At 36.9% G+C, this 25,060-nt stretch overlaps 2 protein-coding genes across 2 annotated transcripts; one reads left to right on the top strand and one right to left on the bottom strand.

The window, feature by feature from the left end:
- Window positions 1-2,355: 2,355 nt before the first annotated feature.
- On the bottom strand, window positions 2,356-6,452 carry LOC111585099 (beta-1,4-galactosyltransferase 1-like). The gene is made up of 2 exons (XM_023294475.3): window positions 5,964-6,452; window positions 2,356-4,580 (listed from the first exon to the last, which is right to left on the bottom strand). Exons 1-2 carry the CDS (start codon window positions 6,357-6,359, stop codon window positions 3,912-3,914), a joined length of 1,065 nt encoding a protein of 354 aa, XP_023150243.1. The 5' UTR covers window positions 6,360-6,452; the 3' UTR covers window positions 2,356-3,911.
- A 7,445-nt stretch (window positions 6,453-13,897) lies between these two features.
- On the top strand, window positions 13,898-24,902 carry LOC111585100 (C-type lectin domain family 4 member F-like). Its single transcript, XM_035941049.2, has 11 exons — window positions 13,898-14,055; window positions 15,240-15,329; window positions 15,742-15,795; window positions 17,524-17,547; window positions 19,538-19,606; window positions 19,909-19,971; window positions 20,957-21,019; window positions 21,401-21,463; window positions 22,114-22,250; window positions 22,632-22,732; window positions 22,919-24,902. The coding sequence occupies exons 1-11, from the start codon at window positions 13,926-13,928 to the stop codon at window positions 23,058-23,060; spliced, it is 936 nt and encodes a 311-aa protein (XP_035796942.2). The 5' UTR covers window positions 13,898-13,925; the 3' UTR covers window positions 23,061-24,902.
- Window positions 24,903-25,060: the final 158 nt, after the last annotated feature.

Genomic DNA, 25,060 nt, shown 5'->3' with positions numbered 1-25,060 from the left:
AGCTCAAATGCAGGTGGTTCCTCCCACAGCGTCAGTAATTAGACTTACTGCAACAAACTTTCTTTCCTGCAGCACTTTCAAGAATTGAATCTGTCTAAATATTACCATTGTGGACTGTGGTGTACAGTACTGTTGCTCAGTGACTCATATTTAAAATAACTGGCACATTTAATGATAAATTTAAATGCACCATGCTTAAGAATTTCACAGTACAACACCTATTTATTCTTTGCCGAAGAGAAAATCTAAAGTGGACAATTGCATAAGTGTTAAAAATACTAGTAGTTTGTCTTCACAATACACATTATCTAAAGTAAGTTGTGTTGACAATAATGGTAACCTCTCAGAGATGTAATAAACCACTTCTTGTCAAATTTTGAGAGGTCACAATCAGAAGCTGCCACGTCACAACCGGAAGTCCCGTCCACCACGCCCAAACATATGTTTTTATCGGAAGTCCCGCCTTCCCGTACCCTTATCTGCCTAGCAACCCAAATCTGCGTAGCAACCCCTAACCCTAACTAACCGGAAGTCCCTCCCTCTTTAACTGACCAAAGTTTATCTAAACGGAATCAGACGTGTCCCCCTACCCCTCCCTTTCATCCCCTATTTTATAGGATTATTAGCCACAGGTGTGGCCTTCTTGGAGTCTCTGGGTGGTGTCCTGGAAGGGGTAACACCTGGGGACTCCATAGTTCTCCTGGGGGACTTCAACGCTTATGTGGGCAACGATGGAGAAACCTGGAGGGGGTGATTGGGAGGAATAGCCTGCCTGATCTGAACCCATGTTGTGTTTTGTTACTGGACTTCTGTGCTAGTCATAGATTGTCCATAACAAACACCATGTTCGAGCATAAGGCTACTCATAATTGTACTTGGTACCAGAGCACCCTCGATCAAAGGTCGATGATCAACTTCATAGTCGTATTGTCAGACCTGCGGTGGTATGTTTTGGACACTCAGGTGAAGAGAGGAGAAGAGCTGTCAACTGATCACCACCTGGTGATGAGTTGGATTTGATGGCAGGGAAGACTGCCGGACAGACCTTGTAAACCTAAGCGTGTAGTGAGGGAACGTCTGGCGGAGGACCCTGTCCATGGGGTTTTCAACTCCCACCTCCGTAAGAGTTTCTTCTGCATCCCGGGACAGGTTGAGGACATGGGGTCTGAGTGGGCCATGTTCAAAGCCTCCATTGCAGAGGCGGTTGTTCAGAGCTGTGGCCAAGGCCACTGGTGCTTGTCACGGCGGCAACCCAAAGACTCACTGGTGGACACCAGCAGTGAGGGAAGCTGTCAGACTGAAAAAGGAGGCTTTTTGGGCCTGGCTGGTTCGGGGGTCACCTGAAGCAGCTGACAGGTACTGGTCTGCCAAAATGGCTGCGGTTGTGGAAGCTAAAACTCAGCTGCGGAAGGAATTCGGGGAGGCTATGGAGAAGGACTTTCGGTTTGCCTCGAAGAAGTTCTCGCAAACCGTTTGACGCCTCAGGGAAGGGAGTCAGGGCTTTGCTCAGTCCGTGTACAGTCGAGGTGGAGAATTGCTGACCCATACTGGGTACATTGTCAGGCGGTGGAAAGAGCACTTGGAGGAACTCCTGAATCCTGTAAACACGTCATTCCTGGAGGAGGCAGAGTATAAAGACTCGGAGGTATCTTTGTCCATATCCGTGGCAGAGGTTGCCAAGATAGTTAAGAAGCTCCTCAGTAAGACCCCGGGGCAGACCCAGAACCCACTGGAGGGATTATATGTCTTGTCTGGCCTGGGAATGCCTCAGGATCCCCCAGGATGAGCTGGAAAGCGTTGCTGGTGGGAGGGACGTCTGGAACGACCTGCTTTGCCTGCTGCCACCACGACTCGGCCCCAGATAAGCAGAAGAAAATGGATGGGCAGTTTAAGCACTAATTATGTCCTTTAACATAATATGTTATAGAATGAATAGATTCTTGTCATTGTCATGCATGCTTTTTGATAAAGAAGTTCTGGCTTTACTGCAGTGCACTTTAGATGATGACTGGCTTATTGACGACCAAACAACTTTGTGTGTCTTGATGTAAGTAATTTAAAAACTGTAGACACCGTCAAAAAGTTATGGTGATTGGAAATGAAGATCTGAAAAAGTTAGACATAATTGAGGCACTTTGGCATTTAAATAAATTTCAGTCTGTAGCAATTCGTACTAACTAAACCAGAGTAGATTTAAAGCAGAGATCAACGTCTGATTATTTTAGTAAAAGAAAAAAAAAAGAATTGCAGGATTTTTGCTGTGAGCAAACTATGAGCAAATCTGACACTGTCTTTCCTACTTTCCCTTTTGTGACAAAAGTGACAGGTCAAATTACCTGATATGATCCAAGACAGTTACAATAGAAACTTTTTTTATTATGATTAGTTTATTTCACAGGGACCATGTACAGAAGAACATTAAACACAAGGTAGAGATGCTCTGTACCAGATTATAGCATACTCGCTAGTTTCCATCTGCAGTCCTTGCGGCAGGCAAGAGAGAAACAAGTAAAGATAGAAAAGCAATGCATCACATTTTTTTAAAAAAGGATCTCACGTTCTCACATTTACACGATTTAAAAAAAAAAAACGTCATTTCAAGGACTGTCAATGCTGACAGGTTTGGTTTCTCCGGATCCATTTTTTATTCTCTTTAGAAAAGTTTTTAAAATCCGTTATTGTCTTTAGTTCAGTGGGAAGCTTATTCCATTCTGTTATTGCTTTGTAGGAGAAGATCGATTGTCCAAAGGCAGTTTTACGTAGAGGGACAAACCTACAAAGTCTCTAGAATGCAAAGCACCCCAGTAAAGAAGAAACTGTAACTGACTCCTGGGAAAATTTACACTGTTGTAAAAATGGGAATGAATAAAGAAGACAGCTACAGTATATCTGCTGATCAGATGGTAAATAATGTTTGTTAATATTGTAGCTTGCATCTTGAATCTATTGAACAATTGTACTTAATGTAGATTGTGTCTCATTCCCAATGTGCTCATACTTTATTTAGTTTTGATGTTCATGGCCAAGCTAGGTGCTAAACCACAGAAGAAATACATTTCAGTACAATTCTTTTCAAATGTTTAATTTTTAAAAAAATTGTTGCTGACCACAAGACATCATCATATATTTGGGTACTGTACAGAATGCTACGTTTGCTGCAAAGGTTGTGAATAAATATCAACCCTTTCCATCCAAAAAAACCATATACATAAACCATTGCATTACTGCCACAATAATAACCATCCCATTGTCATTCTTAAACTGTGACAACCAAAAATAGTGAAAACAACAGTATAAACAATTTTCAACAACAAATGTAATAACAGGTTTCTCACTGACATTGTACCTTTCCTCTGTGTCCCATATGACAACAATAAAAATATAAAAGATGTTGTTGCATTTCTGTCAGACATCCAGTAGGAATCAATAGAACTAAATTATGCCAGGTACAAACACTGGGGTGATCGAGCTCTTTCAGTCGCTAGGCCCAGACTTTGGAACAAACTGCCCCCTGACATGTGCACCATCACCAACTTTGGCTTTTTCAAACCCCGGCTCAAAACATATCTTTTCAGACTGGCTTTCAATACTCAGTAATGTTTATCTTATTTTATCTTATTTGATTTTATTTGATTTTGTTATGTGTTCTATTGTTGCTTTCTTTTAATTTGCTTTTATTTCTAATTTTACTGTTTGATTTTAACTGGAAAGCACTTTGGTCACTTTGAGTGTTGTAAAGTGCTCTAAAAATAAATTTTGATTTATTGATTGATTGATTAAAATTAATAATTGTATTTTATCTCTAAATACCTCAACATACCTTCAAATTATATTCAAGTACCATACTTGAATAAATATATGTTGTATCTCACTCAAATTTATTAAATGCCAAATGTAGTTTTAAATGTTTTTTAGCTTGCTGGAGCCTGAATATCCACAGTGATAAAAGTGTACAATGCATCCTTCACAATCTCCTTGACTGTGTATTTCAGGGAATTAATCCCGTCTTCATCCATGGTCCACTGGGTGTGTTTCAGTTTTTCGGGATTCTCTGGATTGACCTCATTGTGCAAGTCTCTGTTATGTTTGATCATCTTGTACCTTCCAGTTTGAGAGTCAGGCCGAGAAATGGACATCCCACGGAAGATGGTTCGCTTATACATATCGTCATCCTCACCACCCCAGCCCCAGTAAGTGTTCGAGAAGCCATTAATTTTCAAGAATTGATTCTTGAAAAATGAAGAGACTCCACCGAAGATGGTGTCATAGGGTAAAATAAAGTTAAATTTGTCGACAGCCACACTCAAGTGTCTGGGATTGTCAAAACATTTGTAGATGTTGCGGTCATCTAGGGGAAACAGGTCTACGTCAGAAAAGACAAAGCAGTCATAATCATATTGCTTCAGGGCTTCAACATATCCTGCATTCATCAGTTTAGCCCGGTTGAAAAGTCCATCTCCATCCTGGTTGATGACATACACACCATAGTCCAGCTGCTGCCGCATCAAGATAGGATGGACATAATACAGCCATTGTTTCAGGTGCTCATGCCGATTTCGGAATGGGATGATGATTGCCACCTAATCAAAAGAAAATGAAGGAAGTTCGGTTCAATAAATAATGATAACAACAACAACAACAATAATAATACATTTTATTTGTATAGCGCTTTTCAAAACACTCAAAGATGCTTTACATAAAAATCAAACATTAAAAATAAAAAAAGTCATAAAATACATCATAAAATGCCTTTTTGTCCTTTTTTAAGTAAAAGAAATGCATGATAGTGTGAAAATTATTTTCACCCTCTGCACCCCAAACTGAATATTTTTTTTGGCCCTGTTAAATGAAATTCTTGCTCATTGTAGATTGATATTTACCTGTAATATAAAGTGTGGCTAGACGAAGAGAGAGAGAAAATTTCAAAATGTCTTCTGGGCAGAATGGCAAAGTTATAAACCTGAAGTTGAACTTCTTGAATGATCTAACTTACAAAAAATTTAAATACCCAGAATCAGCATCTACAACTTTTTTCAAGTGTCATAAGGTGTTAACAATGCTGGGAAAAAATAGTATATTATACTATAGATTTTTGAAACTTAGTTTCCATATATGTCTCCTGAAGCTCAGTCCAGTTCAGCTGAGAAGTCCCTGATTTTTTGTCATGTGACTGTTGGTTACAGCTGAGTTATTCATGGCATCGTGGCTGCAGTGGGAGGTGCAGTTTTTTTTCTCTTTTACCGAATCTCGTTCATACAAATCAATAAGTAGAAGTATTTGTTCTCAGTTAGGAATAATGTCAGATCTGCAGCTCAGATTTGCTCAACATATGATGAAGAGTTGTAATTGCTTTAAATTAATCAAACACTACATACAACATTTAGGCAGCCCAGTTATTTATGTGCTGTATGAATTTCTCTCATATTTCATATTGTCTGCCCTTGTACAGTCAGGCTCTAAAGTTAAGGGTTAGGTAAGGTCCAGTGACATAACTGCCACATCACATGTATCCAAAGCCACGACAGCAACACAGTAACTTAACGCACTTGTGTGTGGGAGAAAAATGGTGAATTAAACAAAACCTATAAACTGTCAGGGTCTATATTGTAACTGATCAAATTAAATAGAATCAATTCAGATTCAGTTTATTGTAGAATGTTGTGAATGTTGATGTTGTCAGTACAGAATTTTAAATTACAAGGAAAAATAAAACCTTTGCTTTCAAATGGACAAAACAAATGTGTAAATAAACATTTAAGTTGTAAAACTTTTTGGTTTTAACATAATTCCATATATATTATTTTATAGTTTTGATGTCTTCAGTATTAATCTACAATGCAGAAAATAATGAAATAAAAACCACTGAAAGAGAAGGTGTGTCCAAACTTTTGACTGGTAGTGTAAAGTAAATACTTTTAGTTGAGAAAAAATAAATTCATTTGCTTCTCCACTCCTTCACCTACCTTCTGTATTGCGACACAGTCTGGCGGCTTGTACCTTCCTCCCTCCTGGAGAGGACGACTGATCTCCTTTCTCACCTCTTCCAAAGTCAGACTTAAGTTAAACTCCACTCGGAGAGGTCCCACAAGATTTGGAGGGGGGTCAGTACAGGGTCCCAAAGTCTTGTTCATAGAGGCCGGCATATGTGTCGTTCCTTGGCTGACTTTTCGGTCTTCAGTCTCTTTTACCCTCCATGAAAATGTGTAGTTTCCATTTGCCACAAGATGTGGTATTGCTGTAGAAGTCAAAAAGCTGTCTTTGCTGTTGATGAAAACCTCAGCAAGAAACACCAGACTGAGCAGAATTAAAGCTACCAAGAAGCAGAAGAGTTTTCTAATCAATTTTGCTGTCCTAAACATTGCGTCTGTGTGGCCCAACCTGATCTGACTGAACAAAACAAGATCGTCAAAGAAAATAAAAAAACGATCTGCTATCTCTTTTACCGGATACGCCTTTGACTTGCAAGGAGGAATGCAGGTGTTCCAGTTTATCTGGTAATCAGATTAACTGGAGATAGTTTCCGTCTCCAGATGTTTCCTCCGCAGATTCGTCACGATCAGACCTGGATTTACGTGAAATAAAGATACCAGATAAAGAAGACCTCGCCGAAAAACGTCGGCATCACTACTTAATAAAGTCTGTATCCATGTAAATATCATCTACAGACAGTAAAGAGAAACGTGCGGGCCCAAATAAAAATATTTTTCAAGTACAGTGAGAGGATTGGAAACCAGTAATCCAGTGATAAAATTACGAGACCACCGGTTTACTCATTGTGCTACCGATCAGCTCTGCAAACATTCCGCTTCATCCGTATAGAGCACTATCATCCTGTCAGGTGTTTAACACCTGGTGATTGTTCAGGAAACACGTCCATGTCAACTGGGGATAGTCACAACTTAACACAGGCTTCCTGGTTAAGAACGAGTCAGACAACTATTTATTGTCTCACCAAGAAAAAACACAACATAGAAGCACATCTGCTGCTGTGTTGTGTGTTAGTTTGTGTGTTCAGTGGAACAGATCCAGAGCAGAACTTCAGGTTTAACTCGGGTTTGTTCTCAGAAACACTCAGACCCTCAGCAGCCTCCCATCAGAACAACACGCAGCAAAGCATCAGCTGGATTTGCTAAAATACATCGGAACAAACTGAGACCACGTTGTTTAAACTAGTCACTCAGAAAACAATAAAAACTCGTTCAGTCATCCACGTCCTAACCATCATTCAGAGCACTTTAACCACTGACAATATTTTTTTCAAAAGGAAGTAAAGGGATTCGATCTGGTCAAAACAAACAAAGGTTTATTCGTCCTACACAGTGGGCCATAAGCACCTATTGGAGGTATTGAAGTAGATCACATTTTTGTCATTCATATAAACAGTGTCAAGATGTTTGTAAAAGGCTTTGGCTGGCAGCAGTTGTCAAGAAACCAGCAGAGATTCTGTTCCCCAGCTAACAAATAAACAGTTAAATTTTTACTCTTGTTGATTTAGCTGATTAGTGTACTTTAGCTTAAATTCAGGAGAGTCCTAAATTAAGAATACCTAACAATTTACCATGCAGAATAGAGAGTGATACTGATCTTATCATTTAACTAAACTTGCAACTGAAATCATTTTGTGTCAGCAGAGACAACACTTTGTCACTCTGACACTACATTACCCACAGACCTCTTATATTTAATACTTTATTGCTATTTTTATTAAAGACCATTTTCATCAAAGTGTAAATGACTTGATTATTAATGCCATAGCAATGTGACATTCAGTTACATTGTAATTTCTAATAAATAAATAAATTCAGGTTGCCTGAGAATTAGACAAAGATACAAGTTTGGTGAAGTTTAAAATCACAAATTGTCATGTCAACAGTTAAAGCTCTATGAAAGATAGCTCATCTAATCCTTAAAATGAAAGGAAATCAAAATGAAACTGAACCCCAAATTTATCCTTATGCATGTGCATGTAAAGAAAAATTAGATCAGTTTAGACTTGGTTAACAGAAAGTTAGACAAAACAGTTTCAGAAAAATGTTTCTGGTCATTTAAACAGTCCTAACAGGAAGAGTTATTGAGACCAGGTCAAACCTTGGTGTCATATATCACATGGCACATTCACTCACAATATATCATGGTCATCCACAGCTGTAACAAATATTTAGTTGTTTTGTGGGAGATATTGTTTGTACTCCATTAAAGTAAGCAGAAGCTGTCGTTGCATCAAAAGAATCCTGATGGAAACTGTAAATGTAAATTTCTTTGTAAATTCGTGAGCCATTCATGGTCTTCTTCCCCCAAAACAGATGATCATTTTCAAAAAGGATGGGTGCATTTCAACCACAGCTTCTATTATATTTCTTCTGTGAAGAAAAACTGGAATGAGAGTAGAAACGACTGTCTGCAAAGAGGTGCAGACCTGGTGATTATCGACAGTGAAGAAAAACAGGTGTGTGTGCATGTGAATTGGTTTTAATATTAAGGGAAATAGGATGAATACAGTATCAGTTGCATTTCTACTGATTACTGATTTTCTTTGTAAGAGCTTCACAGAAAGACTTCCAGATCGCATATGGATTGGACTGAAATACAATGAGAGCACAGAGTGGAAGTGGGTGGATGAGACTCTACTAACCCAACGGTTTACACATTATTCTTTTATTCAACTCAAAATAATTCTTTTTTCATTTTTAAACTTAAACCACATTCTAGTATGTTGCCTGATTGTATCCTTTGTTAAAAAACAGTTCTTTTTTGTTTGTGTGTTTCAGCTACTGGCTACACGGGGAGCCTAATGGTGTTGAAAAAGACGAACACTGCGTAGAAATCAAGCGCAATAATGATGACAAAGGATGGAATGATGCACCGTGCACAGTGACAAAGACCTGGATCTGTGAAAAGAAAGTGGCTCTATAAATCAACAAATAAAACCCTGTAAAGCTGATATGCGCTTCAAATTCAGTATGAGTGTACAAAATCACTTCTCATGAACAATAATTTCTGGACGCTGTTTCACAATCCTACAGCTCAGTACTGTGTATGTGATCATGTTGGATTTAGGATACAGAAGCATGATGTAATAACCAAATTACTGGACATGCATCAAGGCTAATTAGACAGAATAATTTCTGTCTGGCTTATTTATATGTACATCACAGAAAAGTGAAAGCTTGCACAGCATAAATTTGGATGCTATAATATTTTTATGGGGATACTGAGATACATACTGTGAAGCATAAGAGTGATATTTCTTGTCAGAGACCTCGTCCATATGCATCCCCCTATATTTCTATTTTGCAAAAAGCAAAATTTCTTATTTCTTATTAAGTATCCCTCTGACTTGTACCATGCTCTACAATTTTAAAACTTTTATTTTTCCCAATGACAAAAAAAATCTGTCTCTTATAGGGTGAACAATAAAAATGTTATGGTTGGTGGAATATCGGAATAGAAAAAAACATGGACAGAATTTGACCAAATTTCATATAACTCATAGAACTGGTTTGTATTGTATTATCAAAGCGGTGTCGTACCATTAAAGATTATATGTACACATCAATGAGCCTGCAAAATTACAGGACTCTAATTACATTACTTTTCTACATTAAGTTATGGGACTGCAAACATTGCTCCACAGATGGGTCTGAAGCAAAAACAAAACAAAAATTGTCATTGTCTTCCCCTCTTTACAAATTTTTAACTCAAAATCTAATGTTGCTTATGGCCACAGTATGTATTTTCTGTTCTCGGAAATAACCTTGGTTTAAGTCACTGGTTTGATGTCTGGTGTCTGCTTCCTGGGTTCAATGAGTAGCTGTGACATCATTTCTTGTGTGAAAACGTATTGCAGTTCAATCAGGAGTGATTCAAAGGAACAATGGTTGAATAAAAACAAGTTTAAGGTGAAATTAATCCAGTAGAGATATTGTGGAAGGATTTGAAACAACCACTTCACGCGAGGAAACCCAACACCCCAGAATTGAAGCATTTCTACATGAAGGGATAGGTTTAAATCCCTATCAAAGATTCACACACTTTATCCACTCACAGATGTGTGACATTGGATCATTACCCTCCATAAATAGTTTTGTCTCATTTGTTTAACTGGGTTGTCTTTGTCCATTGATGACTTGATGTCATATCTATGCAGAAATACAGAAACGTTTAGAGGGCTGTCAAACTTTCAAGCTCCACTATCAATGCATACAGGTATGACATTTGCTCTTTGCAATACATCTCTAACCTAAATATCAACAACTTTTTGTGCAGCTGTACCATACAGGTCAAGGTGGTTGCCCTAAAATGTTTGCTGATAGTCCCCAGTTTCCTGTTGATGAGAGTTACACGTATAAATAGAAAAGTGACTGCCTTGCTTTAAAGGTGTTAACTCCTAATTTCAGAAGCATTCTGCAGAATTTCATGCCAGCAGACACTTCAAGAACAAACAAACACATCGCTGGAGCTGAACATCATGTATGAGTTATCTGACATCTATGCTAATGTCGAAAGACCTTCAGAAAATTACCACAACGATTCAGAAATTGTTTATGAAAATGCGTGGATTCGCAAGAGAAGAAGAGAAAGACCAGCTACAGACCAGATACAACAATCTGGTGGAAGAAAAAGACCAGCTACAGAGCAGATACAACAATCTGGTGGAAGAGAAAGACCAGTTACAGACCAGTTACAACAATCTGGTGGAAGAGAAAGACCAGTTACAGACCAGATACAACAATCTGGTGGAAGAGAAAGACCAGCTACAGATCAGGTACAACAATCTGGTGGAAGAGAAAGACCAGTTATAGACCAGGTACAACAATCTAGTGAAAGAGAAAGACCAGTTATAGACCAGTTACAACAATCTGGTGGAAGAGAAAGACCAGTTATAGACCAGTTACAACAATCTGGTGGAAGAGAAAGACCAGTTACAGACCAGTTACAACAATCTGGTGGAAGAGAAAGACCAGTTATAGACCAGTTACAACAATCTGGTGGAAGAGAAAGACCAGTTATAGACCAGTTACAACAATCTAGTGGAAGAGAAAGACCAGTTACAGACCAGTTACAACAATCTAGTGGAAGAGAAAGACCAGTTACAGACCAGTTACAACAATCTGGTGGAAGAGAAAGACCAGTTATAGACCAGTTACAACAATCTGGTGGAAGAGAAAGACCAGTTATAGACCAGTTACAACAATCTGGTGGAAGAGAAAGACCAGTTATAGACCAGTTACAACAATCTGGTGGAAGAGAAAGACCAGTTATAGACCAGTTACAACAATCTAGTGGAAGAGAAAGACCAGTTACAGACCAGTTACAACAATCTAGTGGAAGAGAAAGACCAGTTACAGACCAGTTACAACAATCTGGTGGAAGAGAAAGACCGGCTACAGATCAGGTACAACAATCTGTGCCAAGAGAATTACCAGACCAGTTTCCGATACAGGTGTTAGAGAAAGACCAGTTACAGACCAGTTACAACATTCTGGTTGAAGAGAAAGACTAGTTGCAGAAAAAGTTAGAATCCATGACCGAAGTCTGAGATGAGACTAGGAGCATCTTGTTTCATGTTCAACCACAGTGACAAACTAAAGATGGTTCCAGCACCAAACGGGAAGAAATTTAAAAGTCGACCAAGAGTCAGCAGACCAAGGAGGAAGATCATGAGGACAGTTATCAGACATCTGCCAGAAGAGAGACAGGTCTAACCATTTCCTTGCCATATACAACCCAATGAAGTGGAGCAGATGTGATTGAAAGCTTCAGAAAAAACAATTAAATTGGACAAACAACAGCTGCTTTAATTTACTCTGCATGTTTATACAAAGCAGTCATTTGGAATCAAATTTACCCTTTATACAGTTTACTATGAAAATGTTCTTGTTTGAAGAAGAAATAATATAAAAAGCTATGTATGATAACTACTATATAAATACATAATAATTGGATGGCTGAGTTTGATGGGGATCCACGGTTTAGTCCACATCGATTTCTATTGTGCAGATTGTTCGAAATGTTTTGAAGAACTGAACTCAATATTGTGAAATACGTATTTGTCATTATTATCATTCGTGAAGATTTTTTAATTTGCAGTCGCTGTGCAACGGTGCACCAGTCTTGCTGTGTGAACTTTAAGAAATATTTATGCATCTTTGTAGCGCCCCCTGGTGTGCATCTACGATTTTTATGACATGGGAAAGAATTTGATTATTAACCAAGACTGCAAATGCAACTCTGAAAACCACTGTCAACATGTGGAAGCCTGACTATTCTTCTTCTAAAGTTATTTTTTGCCCTTTATTTTGTATAGGACAGTGTAGAAAAACCAGAAATGTGGGTAAAAGAGTGGGAGAATGACATGCAGTAAATAGCTATGGACTAGATTTGAACCCATGACTGCTTCGTCAGCAACTATAGCCCCTGCTTATGGCTCACCTGCTCAGCCAGCTGAGCTATTTGGAACAACCTTGCTATTATTCTTCTAATCCACAGAATTATCTTTGTTAGTTCACCGAGTACACCTTGTCTTCATCAAAAGCGCTCAAGTAAAATTAAAATTTGCAGCAGAAATCAGCTCCTACCCGGTTCTCTGCATCTTGCAATATACAGTAGTGAACAAAAAGGACGCTCATGCAGCTGCAACATACAGGTCAAATGACTAAAGGCGGTTGTCCTAAAATGATTCAGGCCTCAGTTTCCTGTTGAGTAGAAAATCACAAGCGACTACCTTTTTCAAACAGAGTAACTCTGCACAGATCGGAATGACATCAGAAGCAAACTCTGCAGATTTTAGAGGCACCTCAAGAACAAACTGAAGATCATCATTCAATTTTTGGAGGTCATTTTTTAATTCAGAAGATTTGTCACTTTAATAACGTGTAACACACCTGCTGCAACAAGCCGCCTAATAAAAGAGATCCATCATAGACCAGTGACAATTATGTCATTAGAGAGAAGTGATTCAAACTGACAAGAGAGAAAGATCAAATACAGACCAATTAATTTGGCTAAAGGGAAAGACTGACTTAAAAATGTGGCTTAAAGTAAATAGAGTCCAATAACAAGAGTTTCACTTCACTTTCATACACTGTCCCCACAAGATATCTGAGCACGCTATAAAATCAGCACACAGTTGATGAATCAGTTCACTTAAATTAATTTATCTACTCATACAAATAAAAAGTAAAGACTAAATGTCACCCTATTGACCTATTAACCTGAATGGATTAAAATTTTCTTAATCTAAACCTTAACAGAAGCTGCTCCTGAACTCTAGAACAATTTACAAACTTTTGATTTGATTCCAGTAGAGCTTCACACTCTGACTTCATCTTTCATTGTGTTTTAACTTTTATCTTACACATTTTTTATTGTGTTTTTATTCAATTGCATATTTTATTAATTTTATTTTATCAGGTCTTGTATCTTGATCTTGATTTTGATTGTACAACTTTTAATTGTGCCTTACAAATAAATTTGACTTGACTAATTTGAGAGCTGAGTTCTGATGCTACTTTGGATTGGAGTCGATACCAAAATGAATTCTTTTTCGACAGAATTGTGTCTTCATAATGTAGTCATGAGGAAATAATTTTGTTTTTAATACCAATTTTTAAATTTTTGCTAAAGGGTACCATTCAAAACTGTTAAAACATGCACTTACAGAGTTAAGAAAGGTCTTAGAAACACTTTCTAAAAGAAGAAAATTACTTGTTCTTGTGTCACATTCACTTGATACTGTGAAGAAAAGGAAAATATTTTTTTTCTTTCTATGTGATCAAATGAGACACGTTACTTTGGCTTACTGAAAAAGAGGAAGAACAAGTGTTTCACGTATCAAAAACTATAAAAGGAGAATGACATCTGAGATCAGCCCCATTTGAAGACATCACTGGACCAACAACTGAGTCACTGTCCACTAACTAAATATGGAGATGGTTTTCCACGAAGAACAACCTGAAATCTCTGTGTATCAGAACTTCAGAGCTGCTTCATCCAGGGGAGATGCATCAAAGAGCTGCTCTGGTGAAAACAGTAAAGTCACTGCTGCAACATCTGGTGAGACGAAAATTCTCCAGTTAAACCCAAAATTTTGAGGTTGAGTTTTAAAAATAAAACTGACACGGACAATCCTATGTTGTATATTAAACTGCAAACTTTGAAGTAATGCAAAATGTTATTCTCAATTTTTGAAACCCTCCAAAATCAGCTTTATGTTGAAATATGTTATTTGCATTCGCTATTTATTCAGTTTTGCATCTTGTTTTATGGTTTCTTAGCTACACTGTAAAAAAAAAACATCTGTATTTTAAACTGTCATTTTTGGGAAAAATGTATTGGTATATTGTAAAATCATAGAAAAAAATTATTAATTTAAAAACTGATGGAATAAACAACCTTAAAAAAGAGAAAAAGAATCAAAAAACAGGTCAAAACTGTAAATAATGTCCACATAAAAAATCTGTACTTTTACAAAGAAAAAGTTATATAAATATTTCACAAATATTTGCAATTATTTTCAATGCTTTTGAATGTTACCGTATTCCACAGTTTTAAAATTTTTTTTTGGCACCCTTGCTGCCAGATTTTAACAGCTTTTTAAAAACTACATTTTTTAAAAACGTTTTTCTTTTTTTTTTTTACAGAGTATGATGTTTATTTCAAATCACGTTTTAACTTCAGTGAAGTTGTCTCATTTTAATAGTTTTCATGTACATTATGATTTCTAACAGAACTTTGTCTCTGTCCTCAAACCAGTTTTCCTAAGTCTTTGAAAACTCTTGCTCCAGTGTCACGGATGTGTCCATATATGAATAACCATCACTCTGGACCACAATTAAGATTTTAATTAAAGAGGAAGTTTTTTTCTTTGAAGAAGAAGAATACAAAGAGGAGGAAGAAAACAAAAAGGAACATCTCAACTTCCTCAAAATGTTCCGCACTGATCTATTAGATAATAGGTGATTTTTAGAATAAGGGTTGAGTTACAGTAAACCTCCAGTCAGTATCAAGTCTGATCAGATTTTTCATGGACTTGGATAAATAATGTTGTGGGAACATCACTCAGTTTATGTAGTCACACTGTAGAGACTACAAAATTACACTAGGTGTGTGTGTGTGTGTGTGTGTGTGTGTGTGTGTGTGTGTGTGTGTGTGTGTGTGTGTGTGTGTGTGTGTGTGTGTGTGTGTGTGTGTGTGTGTGTGTGTGTGTGTGTGTGTGTGTGTGTGTGCGTCCTACACAGGATTTAAACTCTTCAGGCTGGTTGCTCTGAGTTTTGGACTCCTGTGCATCCTACAGGCTGTTCTCAACATTTCCCTGCATCTGACTCTCAGTAAGTCATCGTCCCACGTCTCTATTTCCAGTTTAGCATCTCATATCTGAAACTCAGCTCAAATGCAGGTGGTTCCTCCCACAGCGTCAGTAATTAGACTTACTGCAACAAACTTTCTTTCCTGCAGCAATTTCAAGAATTGAATCTGTCTAAATATTACCATTGTGGACTGTGGTGTACAGTACTGTTGCTCAGTGACTCATATTTAAAATAACTGGCACATTTAATGATAAATTTAAATGCACCATGCTTAAGAATTTCACAGTACAACACCTATTTATTCTTTGCCGAAGAGAAAATCTAAAGTGGGCAATTGCATAAGTGTTAGAAATACTAGTAGTTTGTCTTCACAATATACATCTAAAGTAAGTTGTGTTGAAAATAATGGTAACCTATCAACTGAAAATTACAGCTTCACAGCGTAATTCATTGAGAGAAGAGAGAGACCAGTTAAAGGCCAACTCTGGTAAGTATGATGAAAAACTACTCCACTAATCAGGGTACAAATCTGAAGAGGTGTCTGTCCTGTACTAGATAAATAGTATGACACAATATGATGATGTTTTAGGTGAAGTTTCTCTGAAATGGACCAGTGAGTTAGTTCAGGCAGAAAAATCAAGCAAAACTATGAAGCTAAGATGACAAAAACAAGACTCAACAAATGTTAATGCTGCTCTGTGTCTCAGGCAGATATTTGTAAGTACACAAATATTTGCCGACGCAAAACAGAGCAAAAATTTTAAGACAATAATATTTCAGGTTTGTGTGTCTTTCAATTTGTTCCAGAAGCTTCTTGTAACTCAGTGGTGAGAAAATTAATAAATGCATAAAAATGATCTCCAGCTACAGTTTTTTAGCCAGTAAACCTCCAAAACATATGAAGACTACAGTATGCAGAAAACAAACAAAAAAAAACCTAACTCCTGTACACCAATTTCAGTTGTTCTCGATCCATTAAATCAGCTTCATCAATTGTTATTATTCCCAGGAGAAGTCTAGTAACTGTAAGTGTAAAATAATTTAACTTAAATTAAATTTATGCCTTGAATTTCCCTCTTGATTAATAAAGTATCTATCTATCTATCTATCTATCTATCTATCTATCTATCTATCTATCTATCTATCTATCTATCTATCTATCTATCTATCTATCTATCTATCTATCTATCTATCTATCTAAACAAACAAACAAACAAAATTAATATTAAATTTCTCACCTTAACTTAACATGAGATTTGTTGTCGGGGATTTTAAAGTTTAATGAATGATATTTACATGTGCAAAAACAGTAAAACTAGGTATTATAGATATATAGAATATATAACAATAATAATAATAATATTTAACTGTATTCTTATAGATGTTATACACTGATATGAACACATTCATTCAACATTTTTGTAATTATACAACATATCTGCTGTATAACAAACAAATCTATGTAAAATTACAGAACCCATACTTCCTTTTTTGTTAACTGTCGCTAATTGTGTGTAACTTTAGGAATATACTCACAGTATTAAATTTGAATCTAACATGTAACAATCTTTAAATGTCAAAAAGACCCATTTCCTTTAAAAAACTGATATTTCATAGTTATTCACAGTTACAGGTTCAAATGCTATTTTACATTACACACTTTATTTAAATTCACATTAGTTTTGTATTTTTATGGATATTTCATTAATATGGACTAATATTTATAAATTTCACCAATATGGAAAAAAAAAACTGCATAAAACAAAAAGATTCTTTAAAATGACAGATTTCTGTCTGACTGCATACCAGTAACAGAAAACTGAACCATAGCAGGGAGATTAAACCCCAAAAGTAGGCCTCCTTTGGCATGGGAGCACCGTATGTCATACAAAAAAATTTATCCAAAGAAAACAAGTGAGATCACATTTTGGCCACCATTTTGTCATTACAGCTATATACAAAGCAAAGGTGTAGGGCGTCTCAAATATGGTCAGCTGCTTTTTAAAATTGCTGTCAAAATGTGGTCTCACTCGTGTCTTAGGATAAATTTATTTCTATGGCCCCAAGGTACTTCCATGGCAAAGGGGCCCTTTGCATCATGTCTTGAAGTCAAAAGTCACTTAACCTCTCTACTACTATGAAAATTCAAGATAAATGCCTCTTTAATTGCATACATAATCTGATTCTTTTGTAAATCATGTTAATCACCCAACAGACGCGCTGAACGGAACCATGTACGGTGAGTATAATGATCTTTTTTACAACATATAGAGAGAGATCAAGCTTTAGGATGAGATTCGAACACAGTTTTATCAGCATGACCAGACATCACTGTTACAGTTTTGGTCTGAGCCCTGTTTAGTTTTCTCTGTTTCACCACGGCCTCACGACAAACCGCACCCATCCACGACATGTCCTCACTTCCTCCTGCTGCTTCCAGTCACATGACTCACACTCATCTGTTCCCAGCTCCCAGCCAGCACCTGTGTCTCTACACCAACCATCCTGCCTTTGTCTCTTGTCATTACTTACATGTGTTTGTGCTTCGTCTGATTCCTCTTTTGCACTTCTTGCTTGCTTATCTGCTGACCAGCCTGTAAGACTCTATTTTTGCATCTTAAAATAAAGTTCTGAAGCTGTTTTTACCTTCCTCCTGGAACAACTGACTCTCATGGACCGAGTAGAGAAACGCTTGTACAGGCAACTATATTCCTGGAGGGATTTAGGACTAGTAGATATTTTTCTTCATAAAGACCATGTGGGATTTTGATATTGAACAAAAGCCAAAACTGGAAAATAGAAGGCTTAAGTCAGTGCTAAATAGTCAGACAAAAGTCTCAACATATGATACAACTTAACGAATACGGGTTCACTGAATTCATGTATACACTAAACAATCCAGTGTAGACTGCAACCCAATGAGAACCTTTACTATACAGCAAAGCCTGAAGCACAAGCTCTGTCTCCCTCTGCACTCATGTGGGAGTTAAAACCAAGGTTATGATGACCTAAGCCAGGGAAAAGGTTCTGAGATGAGGAGGAATAGTTGCAGAAGGAGAAGAGAAAAAAACAAGGTGTGAGATTTTTTTTAAGAAAGAGAAAGGTGGTTAAACACTTGCTACAAACCACACATTCAAGCATAATGATGATAGAAATATGCTGATTGTTTTCTATATGAAAGAATGGCTTGCGGTTTTGGAGGAAAAGTAGGAGAATTTAGAAGAAATTTGCTTAAGTATATGAGATGATGAAACACATAGTTAGTGAGAATGTTGAAATTTTGCTCATTTGTTATTACAGCCTCTTTATTGACTAAACATTGTTTGCATCAGACTCTGAAGACTGCTTGAAGATTCTTCCTTTGAGAACCTTTTTCTGAAGACTCCAATAGATGATCAAGAAGGGATTTTAGACTACATGGTTGACAAAACAGCCTTCAGCAGACAGACTGAGTCCCAACAAAGAGCCAGATTTTGTGGACATATTGGCCACCATTTAAAAGAGGCACCAAGAACTGGCTTTGATGAAGTTACTTTCTTCCAGTGACATACTGACAACGTTGTTTTCCAACTTCTCTTTTGCCTCAACCACTCTACCTCCCAGTCTGCTGACCTCCTGCCTGATCCCATCCCCCTTCGACTCTTGGAAGCCACCTATTTGTCAATTTCTCTGAAGAAATGGTGTCTCTCTAAGAAGTGAGACTTCTCTGCTGTTCACCACCTGTTCCTGAGTTGTCCAGATATAAACTGCTTGCTTCAGCTGCAGCTGTTAGTCTTTGTTGTGAATATCTCTGTTTTTCAGCTCCTGTGGCCTCCAGATCTCCCCTTTCACTAGCCGCCTACCCAATTTTTAAGTATTCCTTTGTCAGCGTTTGACAGATTGTTTCCCTGCTGAAGTCTGCCTGCTTTGCACTTCAGTCACCTCTTTTTTCCATCCCTCTGCCTGTCCTCCTCATATCTACGCCCTCCACAAAACTGCTGCCATCACTGCTGTTGTCAGGCTTGACATCCAAAGGTGTTTTCCACCAGCCTCATGCTCCTTAAGAATGGACAGTCTTCACCTCCAGAGTTCTCATTTCTCTGCCATTCTTCTCTCTAGTCCTGAAGGATCTTTGCAATGTCCAGCTCACCCTTCAAAGAACATCTGTCTGGAGTGATTCTGCTGTAAGGTGAAAGCAGCAAGGTTTCACTGATAACTTAATGCAATAAATTATGGAAATTATGTTTCAGATGCTGAGGCCAGGTACAAAAGTCTTGCAGAAGAAAGAGATATGCTGAAAAGGAATCTGACTATCAGCAGTGAGTATGAAAATAAAACTACATTATTAATCAGTGTAGATCCAAATTGATAAAAGTCTACTATTTGGGCAATGTAAGCAACATTCAGTAAAACAGAAGAAAACTTGTAATGATGTTATAAATTTGAGTTATAGTTGTATTTTTGGTTGCTGTTAGAATGAAATAAAACTGTTGTCACAACGTTCTGTGAACCTCTATACAGATAAATTAATGCAATACAGAAATTCCATTTTAAAGTGTATTGTCTTTCTGGTTGTTTTAATCTCATTATATTTAATGGTTACCATTAATCACAATGACAGATTTACAGCATGATTCACTGATTCAACAGACAGAATACTTGACGAGGCAGCTGAATATTTTAGGTGAGTATGAAGACGAAACTATCAATAATCAATGACCTAAGAGGGTTTATGTAGAACTTTGGACAAATATCGGTGTCTTGGCATTCAGTCACCCTGTGGTCAGTCCACAAGGTGGAAAAAAATACTTTACATACACATACACTTTATTTTTTCTCTACTCCATTGCAGTGGGAAATACTGCAATTAAAAAACACATATTTTTAGGGATTGCCATCATTAAACATAAACAGGTTCTATGCCAAACCTTGTGATTCAAAGTAAACGCCTGATTCTAAGGTGAAAGTACTTTTAAGTCTCATTTATCACTGGTTAGCAATTTTGACAAATGATTTTGGCTCTCTGGTAAATTTCACCCCCATGTAAAATCATTTGTCAATTCTGTAATAATGAAACTACACTACAGGTCAAAAGTTTGGACATACCTTCTCATTCAATGCTTTTTATTTACTTGTATTATTTTCTATATTGTAAATTTATACTGAAGATTAACATTTTTTTGTTCACAACATAATTCCATATGTGTTCTTTTATAGTTTTGATGTCTTCAGTATTAATCTACAGCGTAGAAAAAAAAACATTTAATACATGTACATTAATAATCAGTGCAAATCCAAACTGATACAGTCTCCTATTGGGCAAATACGTGTGTTACATGTTACCTACAAAGGTAAACATTGCCAAGTTAGCAACACAGAGTAAAACAGATGAAGACTTGTGATGTGGTAAAAACAATAAAATAAGAAACTAAGAATCTGATTTTGTAAATGTGAGTTCATAGTTTTGTGTTTTTGATTCTTAAAGTGAAATTAAACTGTTGTCACGATGGTCTGTCAGTGAGCCTCATGACAAATCTCTCAGATGAACTCAGCTTGACTCTTTAGGGAAGATGTTTTAATTTAACATATGACTGCAACACAAACACTCTAAAATGAATTGTCTTTTTAATTGTTGACCATAATAATAAACTCTTCACTCAAAATGACAGGTTCACAGCATGTTTCACTGACTCACGAGAGAGACAACTTGGAGAGGCGGCTGTTTGTCTTAAGTGAGTATAAAGACGAAACTACCAAAGTCAGTGATTCAAGGGGGTATGTGTGGAGTATTGCACACATATCAGTGTTGTGGTATTCATTCAGTCAGTCAGTGTGGTGAGACTAAATACTTTACATACACATTACTGGAGTATTTCCAGTTTGCTTTACTTTTTCCTTTACTTTGTCAGATTGCAGTAGGAAATACTGCAATTTGCAATTTCTCAGGTGAGCTCAGCTTGGCTCTTTAGGGAAAATGCTTTTAATTGATATATTAATGCACGACATAATGAAATAATGCAATGAATACAGAAATTCTATTTTAAAATGAATTGTCTTTTGGTTGTTGACATTAATAGTGTAGACATTAATAAGCTCTTCACTCACAATTTCAGATTCAAAACATGATTTGCTGACTCAAGAGAGAGAAAAGTTGAAGAGGGAACTAAGTATTTTAGGTGAGTATGAAAACGACCAACAATCATCCCAAACCGTATACAACATACAGTAATAGAGATTTTTTTGGATGAACTCTTTACTAATTCCCACCACAGATAAACACAGACATCATCCGTCATATAACATTGTAATGATAAAATAAACTACTGATGACAGACTTTTTACTCAAGTCTAAGGTAATATGTAATCAAACGCATTGACTTAACTGTGTTGGAGTTTTCACATTCGTTATCTGATGCACAAAGACATTTCTCACTGTAAAAATAGAGAATTATCAATAGTCTGATACCATCTGGAAAGTTTATTAACATATTTTAGCCCATTTATGTACTCAATGAACCCAAAAAGAACAATATGTACATACAAATAAACAGATTGCTGGTGATACATTGGAAAAGCCTTAGAAGGTCATTTCACTCAGATTGTACAAATCAGATCCAACCATTAAATTATTTTGGCTCTTTTGTAAATTCTGCTCAAAAAAAAAAAACCCAAAACACCATTTTGTTTCCAAAGCTATTTTATGTTGTGTTGTTGCAGTGTTTTAAATTGTGTATTTTATTTTTTGTTCCATTTTGTCTTAACTTCAAGCAATGAAATTCTTGCTGTTCAAGCAATATTCAGGTTCTTTCATGTGTTTTTCTCCAAGCACAACATTTTGGATGGGTCCATTTCAGTGACAGTGTCTATTATGTTTCTTCTACCATGAAAAACTGGCAAGAAAGTAGAGATGACTGCATTCAAAAAGGTGCAGATCTGGTAATTATCAACAGCAGAGAAGAACAGGTGAGCGGGTGTTTTTATATGAATTATATTATCTGAATCTGTGTGCAGGACACACTGTACACACACTACAGGCCAAAGGTTTAGAAGCAAGATCAAATTTGTACAAAAAATATCATAGATTCATTGATATACTTTTCAATAAAATATACATGATTATTATATAGAGTCACTCTTCAGAAAACATTTTTACTATCATTATCAGATATTTTTGGTTTTTCTTGCTCAGACTTCATTAACATCCCTGAAAGAGGTTCTACGAGGATGGTTCCTACAGTCAGAACAAAAACACACTAATTCCTGTAGTGGAAAACGGCTTATTGACAAAGTTTCAGTTTCTGTATGTTGTTTACAGTTGGTTTCTTTGGTCTCTTTGGAAACTAGAATTTCGTGGTACAATTGCAGAAGAACTTGTGGATTGGGCTGACTGATGCAACAAGAGAAGGGGTGTGGAAATGGGTGGATGGGACTCCACCAAACATGAGGTTCATACATTATTTCAAATAAGAACTAAACAATTTTCCTGTTGAAAATTTACCAGCTTTTTGGATCAGAATGTACCAATGATTAAAACAATCTGTAACACTGTATTTTAAAAAAGACAAAGGGTTTCTTGAACTGATGTTGGGTTTAGATTGACCACATTTTGTTCTTTCTTATTTCTGTTTCAGCTACTGGAGTACTCATGAGCCTAATGGTGCTACAAATGAAAACTGTGTGGAGGTGAATAATTTTTATCAGGAAAAAAGCTGGAATGATGTAGCATGTTCCAGTCAACACTACTGGATATGCGAAAAGAAAGTTTCTCCATAATTCTGTATGCAAACCGACCATACATGATGGAAAAAGGGGCACTTGCATGCACTTTTTTTTTTTTATGCAACAGGTTGAAAGAAACAATGGTAGATCTCCAGATAAACAACCTGAATATGTTAATGTGCATATGAAGATAATTTTCAAATTTGCTGGCTTGGTGTAGCATTAAAAGTTATTGAAAAGCTTCACATAATAAACTAATGTGCATCAAGAGTCACTGCTTTGCTTCCAAAATTAAGATTTTAATAATGATGCATGCCTTTCCTAATCTCTAAATAAATGGATTCTGTTTCCTCATTAGTTGTAAATGTCTCCTTTAAAGTAACCCTTTCGTGAAAATTATTTTGTTGTTGTTTTTACCTTAGCTAGTCAAATAATGTTTTTTTTTTAAGTACTAGAAGAGACATCAGTGTGGCTGCATTCGATTGAGGACAGTAGGAGGCTGAAACATCATAGAGGAGTGAACGGAAAGCAGCTGTTTTGTCAGGCTTTTGTGAACTAAATGTTTTTGTTAACCTCAAGATTTCAATGCCAGAGTCCTGCTGGACTTTTGACCATTTCTGAGGTTTAACTGTTGGACTTTGTGAAAAAATGTTTAGAGAAGTTTACTCAAAATCTCTCTAAAATATTTTAAATATGGTCATCAACTTTAACTACAAATAGGTTAAAAAAAAACAACAACAAAAACAAACAAACAAAAAGAAACATGTAAATTAGATAATTTAGTCTTCAGTTTTTTTTCACTTCATAGCCTCTAAGGTCCATAAGTTTTGATAACCAGCTCAGCCACAAACATGATCTGTCAGGTCCAATCAGAAGTGCACTTTCATGTTAGTGTGTGACTGTGAAATCAATTTAGAGCACAATATTTCTTTAGTATGATCATTTTAAACCTCATTCAAGTTATGTATTGTTATGTGTTATGTATTCTCTTGTGAGAAACAGAATGTCCTATATGTTTGCAATATGTTAAAAAGTCTGAAAATAAAAGCAGCTCTTGAGCCATATTTTGTCATGAGCTCACTCCAGCCCCTGCCTGGCTCCTTCTTTCTCCCTCCCTCTCCCTCTTCTGCCCGTCCTGTCCTGCCTGCAACCTACTGATTGCAGAGATTGGAGACAGCTGTGGTGATCAGCTCACCTGTTCTCAATCACAATTCCTTCAATTAAAAACTCAGTTCATTCATTCACTCTCTGCCATACCATAGCCTCTGCTTCCACTGTATTCCTGCCAGGCCCTCCAGACTGCTTTCCCTGAGTGGCTGCTTCCTGGCGGTCCTGCATCAGCCGAACACTCGATGACCCAATCCTGCCTTGCCTGCCGCTAGCTCCGCTTCAGCTTTTCACCTTTCACCAGCTCCAGCTCCTCTCACCAGACCCTGGATTCCCCGAGCCTGCCTGCCCTTTTAGTTTAGTTCCCCCTGTCCCATGAGTATCCCCGTTTGGTTGGTCTAGATTTAGTTTATTCTTTTCAGATTGGTTTCTGTTCTGTTTGGGAGTGAGTGCTGTTCCTTGGTTTTTGTTGTTTTGCCTATTTTCATGAATTAAGGTTGGTCAGTCTCAGTTTAGTCTTCCTCCCAGTTATCCAGCCTGAGTTTCTTTTTCCCTACTTGGTTACATGAGTGTGCCTTCTTATTAGCTGAGGTTATATTTAGTTCCTGAGAGTGTTTTGTTAGGTTAACCCTGCTGGTTTCCCCAATTGTTCTATCTTTGGGGTTTGTTTGAATAAATTCTGATTCACCTGAACAAATCTGTCTGACTGATCTGTGTCCTGGGTTCCCAGACCCCGCTGTGGCATATTAAGTGTCAGATGGTCATTATTTTCATTTCAATTTTGCTTTGTTTCTGGCAATAAGACTAATTACAAAAACACTGTTGACATGTTTGATGAAGGCTTGATTGCACTAGGCATTTATTTATATGTAAAAGTCCAGCACTCGTTAAAGTGCTCTTTAAAGCTTTAAAGTGCTGATTCTATTCAGGCACATCTACGATCCTAC

This window comes from Amphiprion ocellaris, chromosome 4 (assembly GCF_022539595.1).
Source record: "Amphiprion ocellaris isolate individual 3 ecotype Okinawa chromosome 4, ASM2253959v1, whole genome shotgun sequence".
Classification (NCBI taxonomy): Eukaryota; Metazoa; Chordata; class Actinopteri; family Pomacentridae; genus Amphiprion; species Amphiprion ocellaris.
This window is presented reverse-complemented; position numbering and strand designations above follow the sequence as displayed.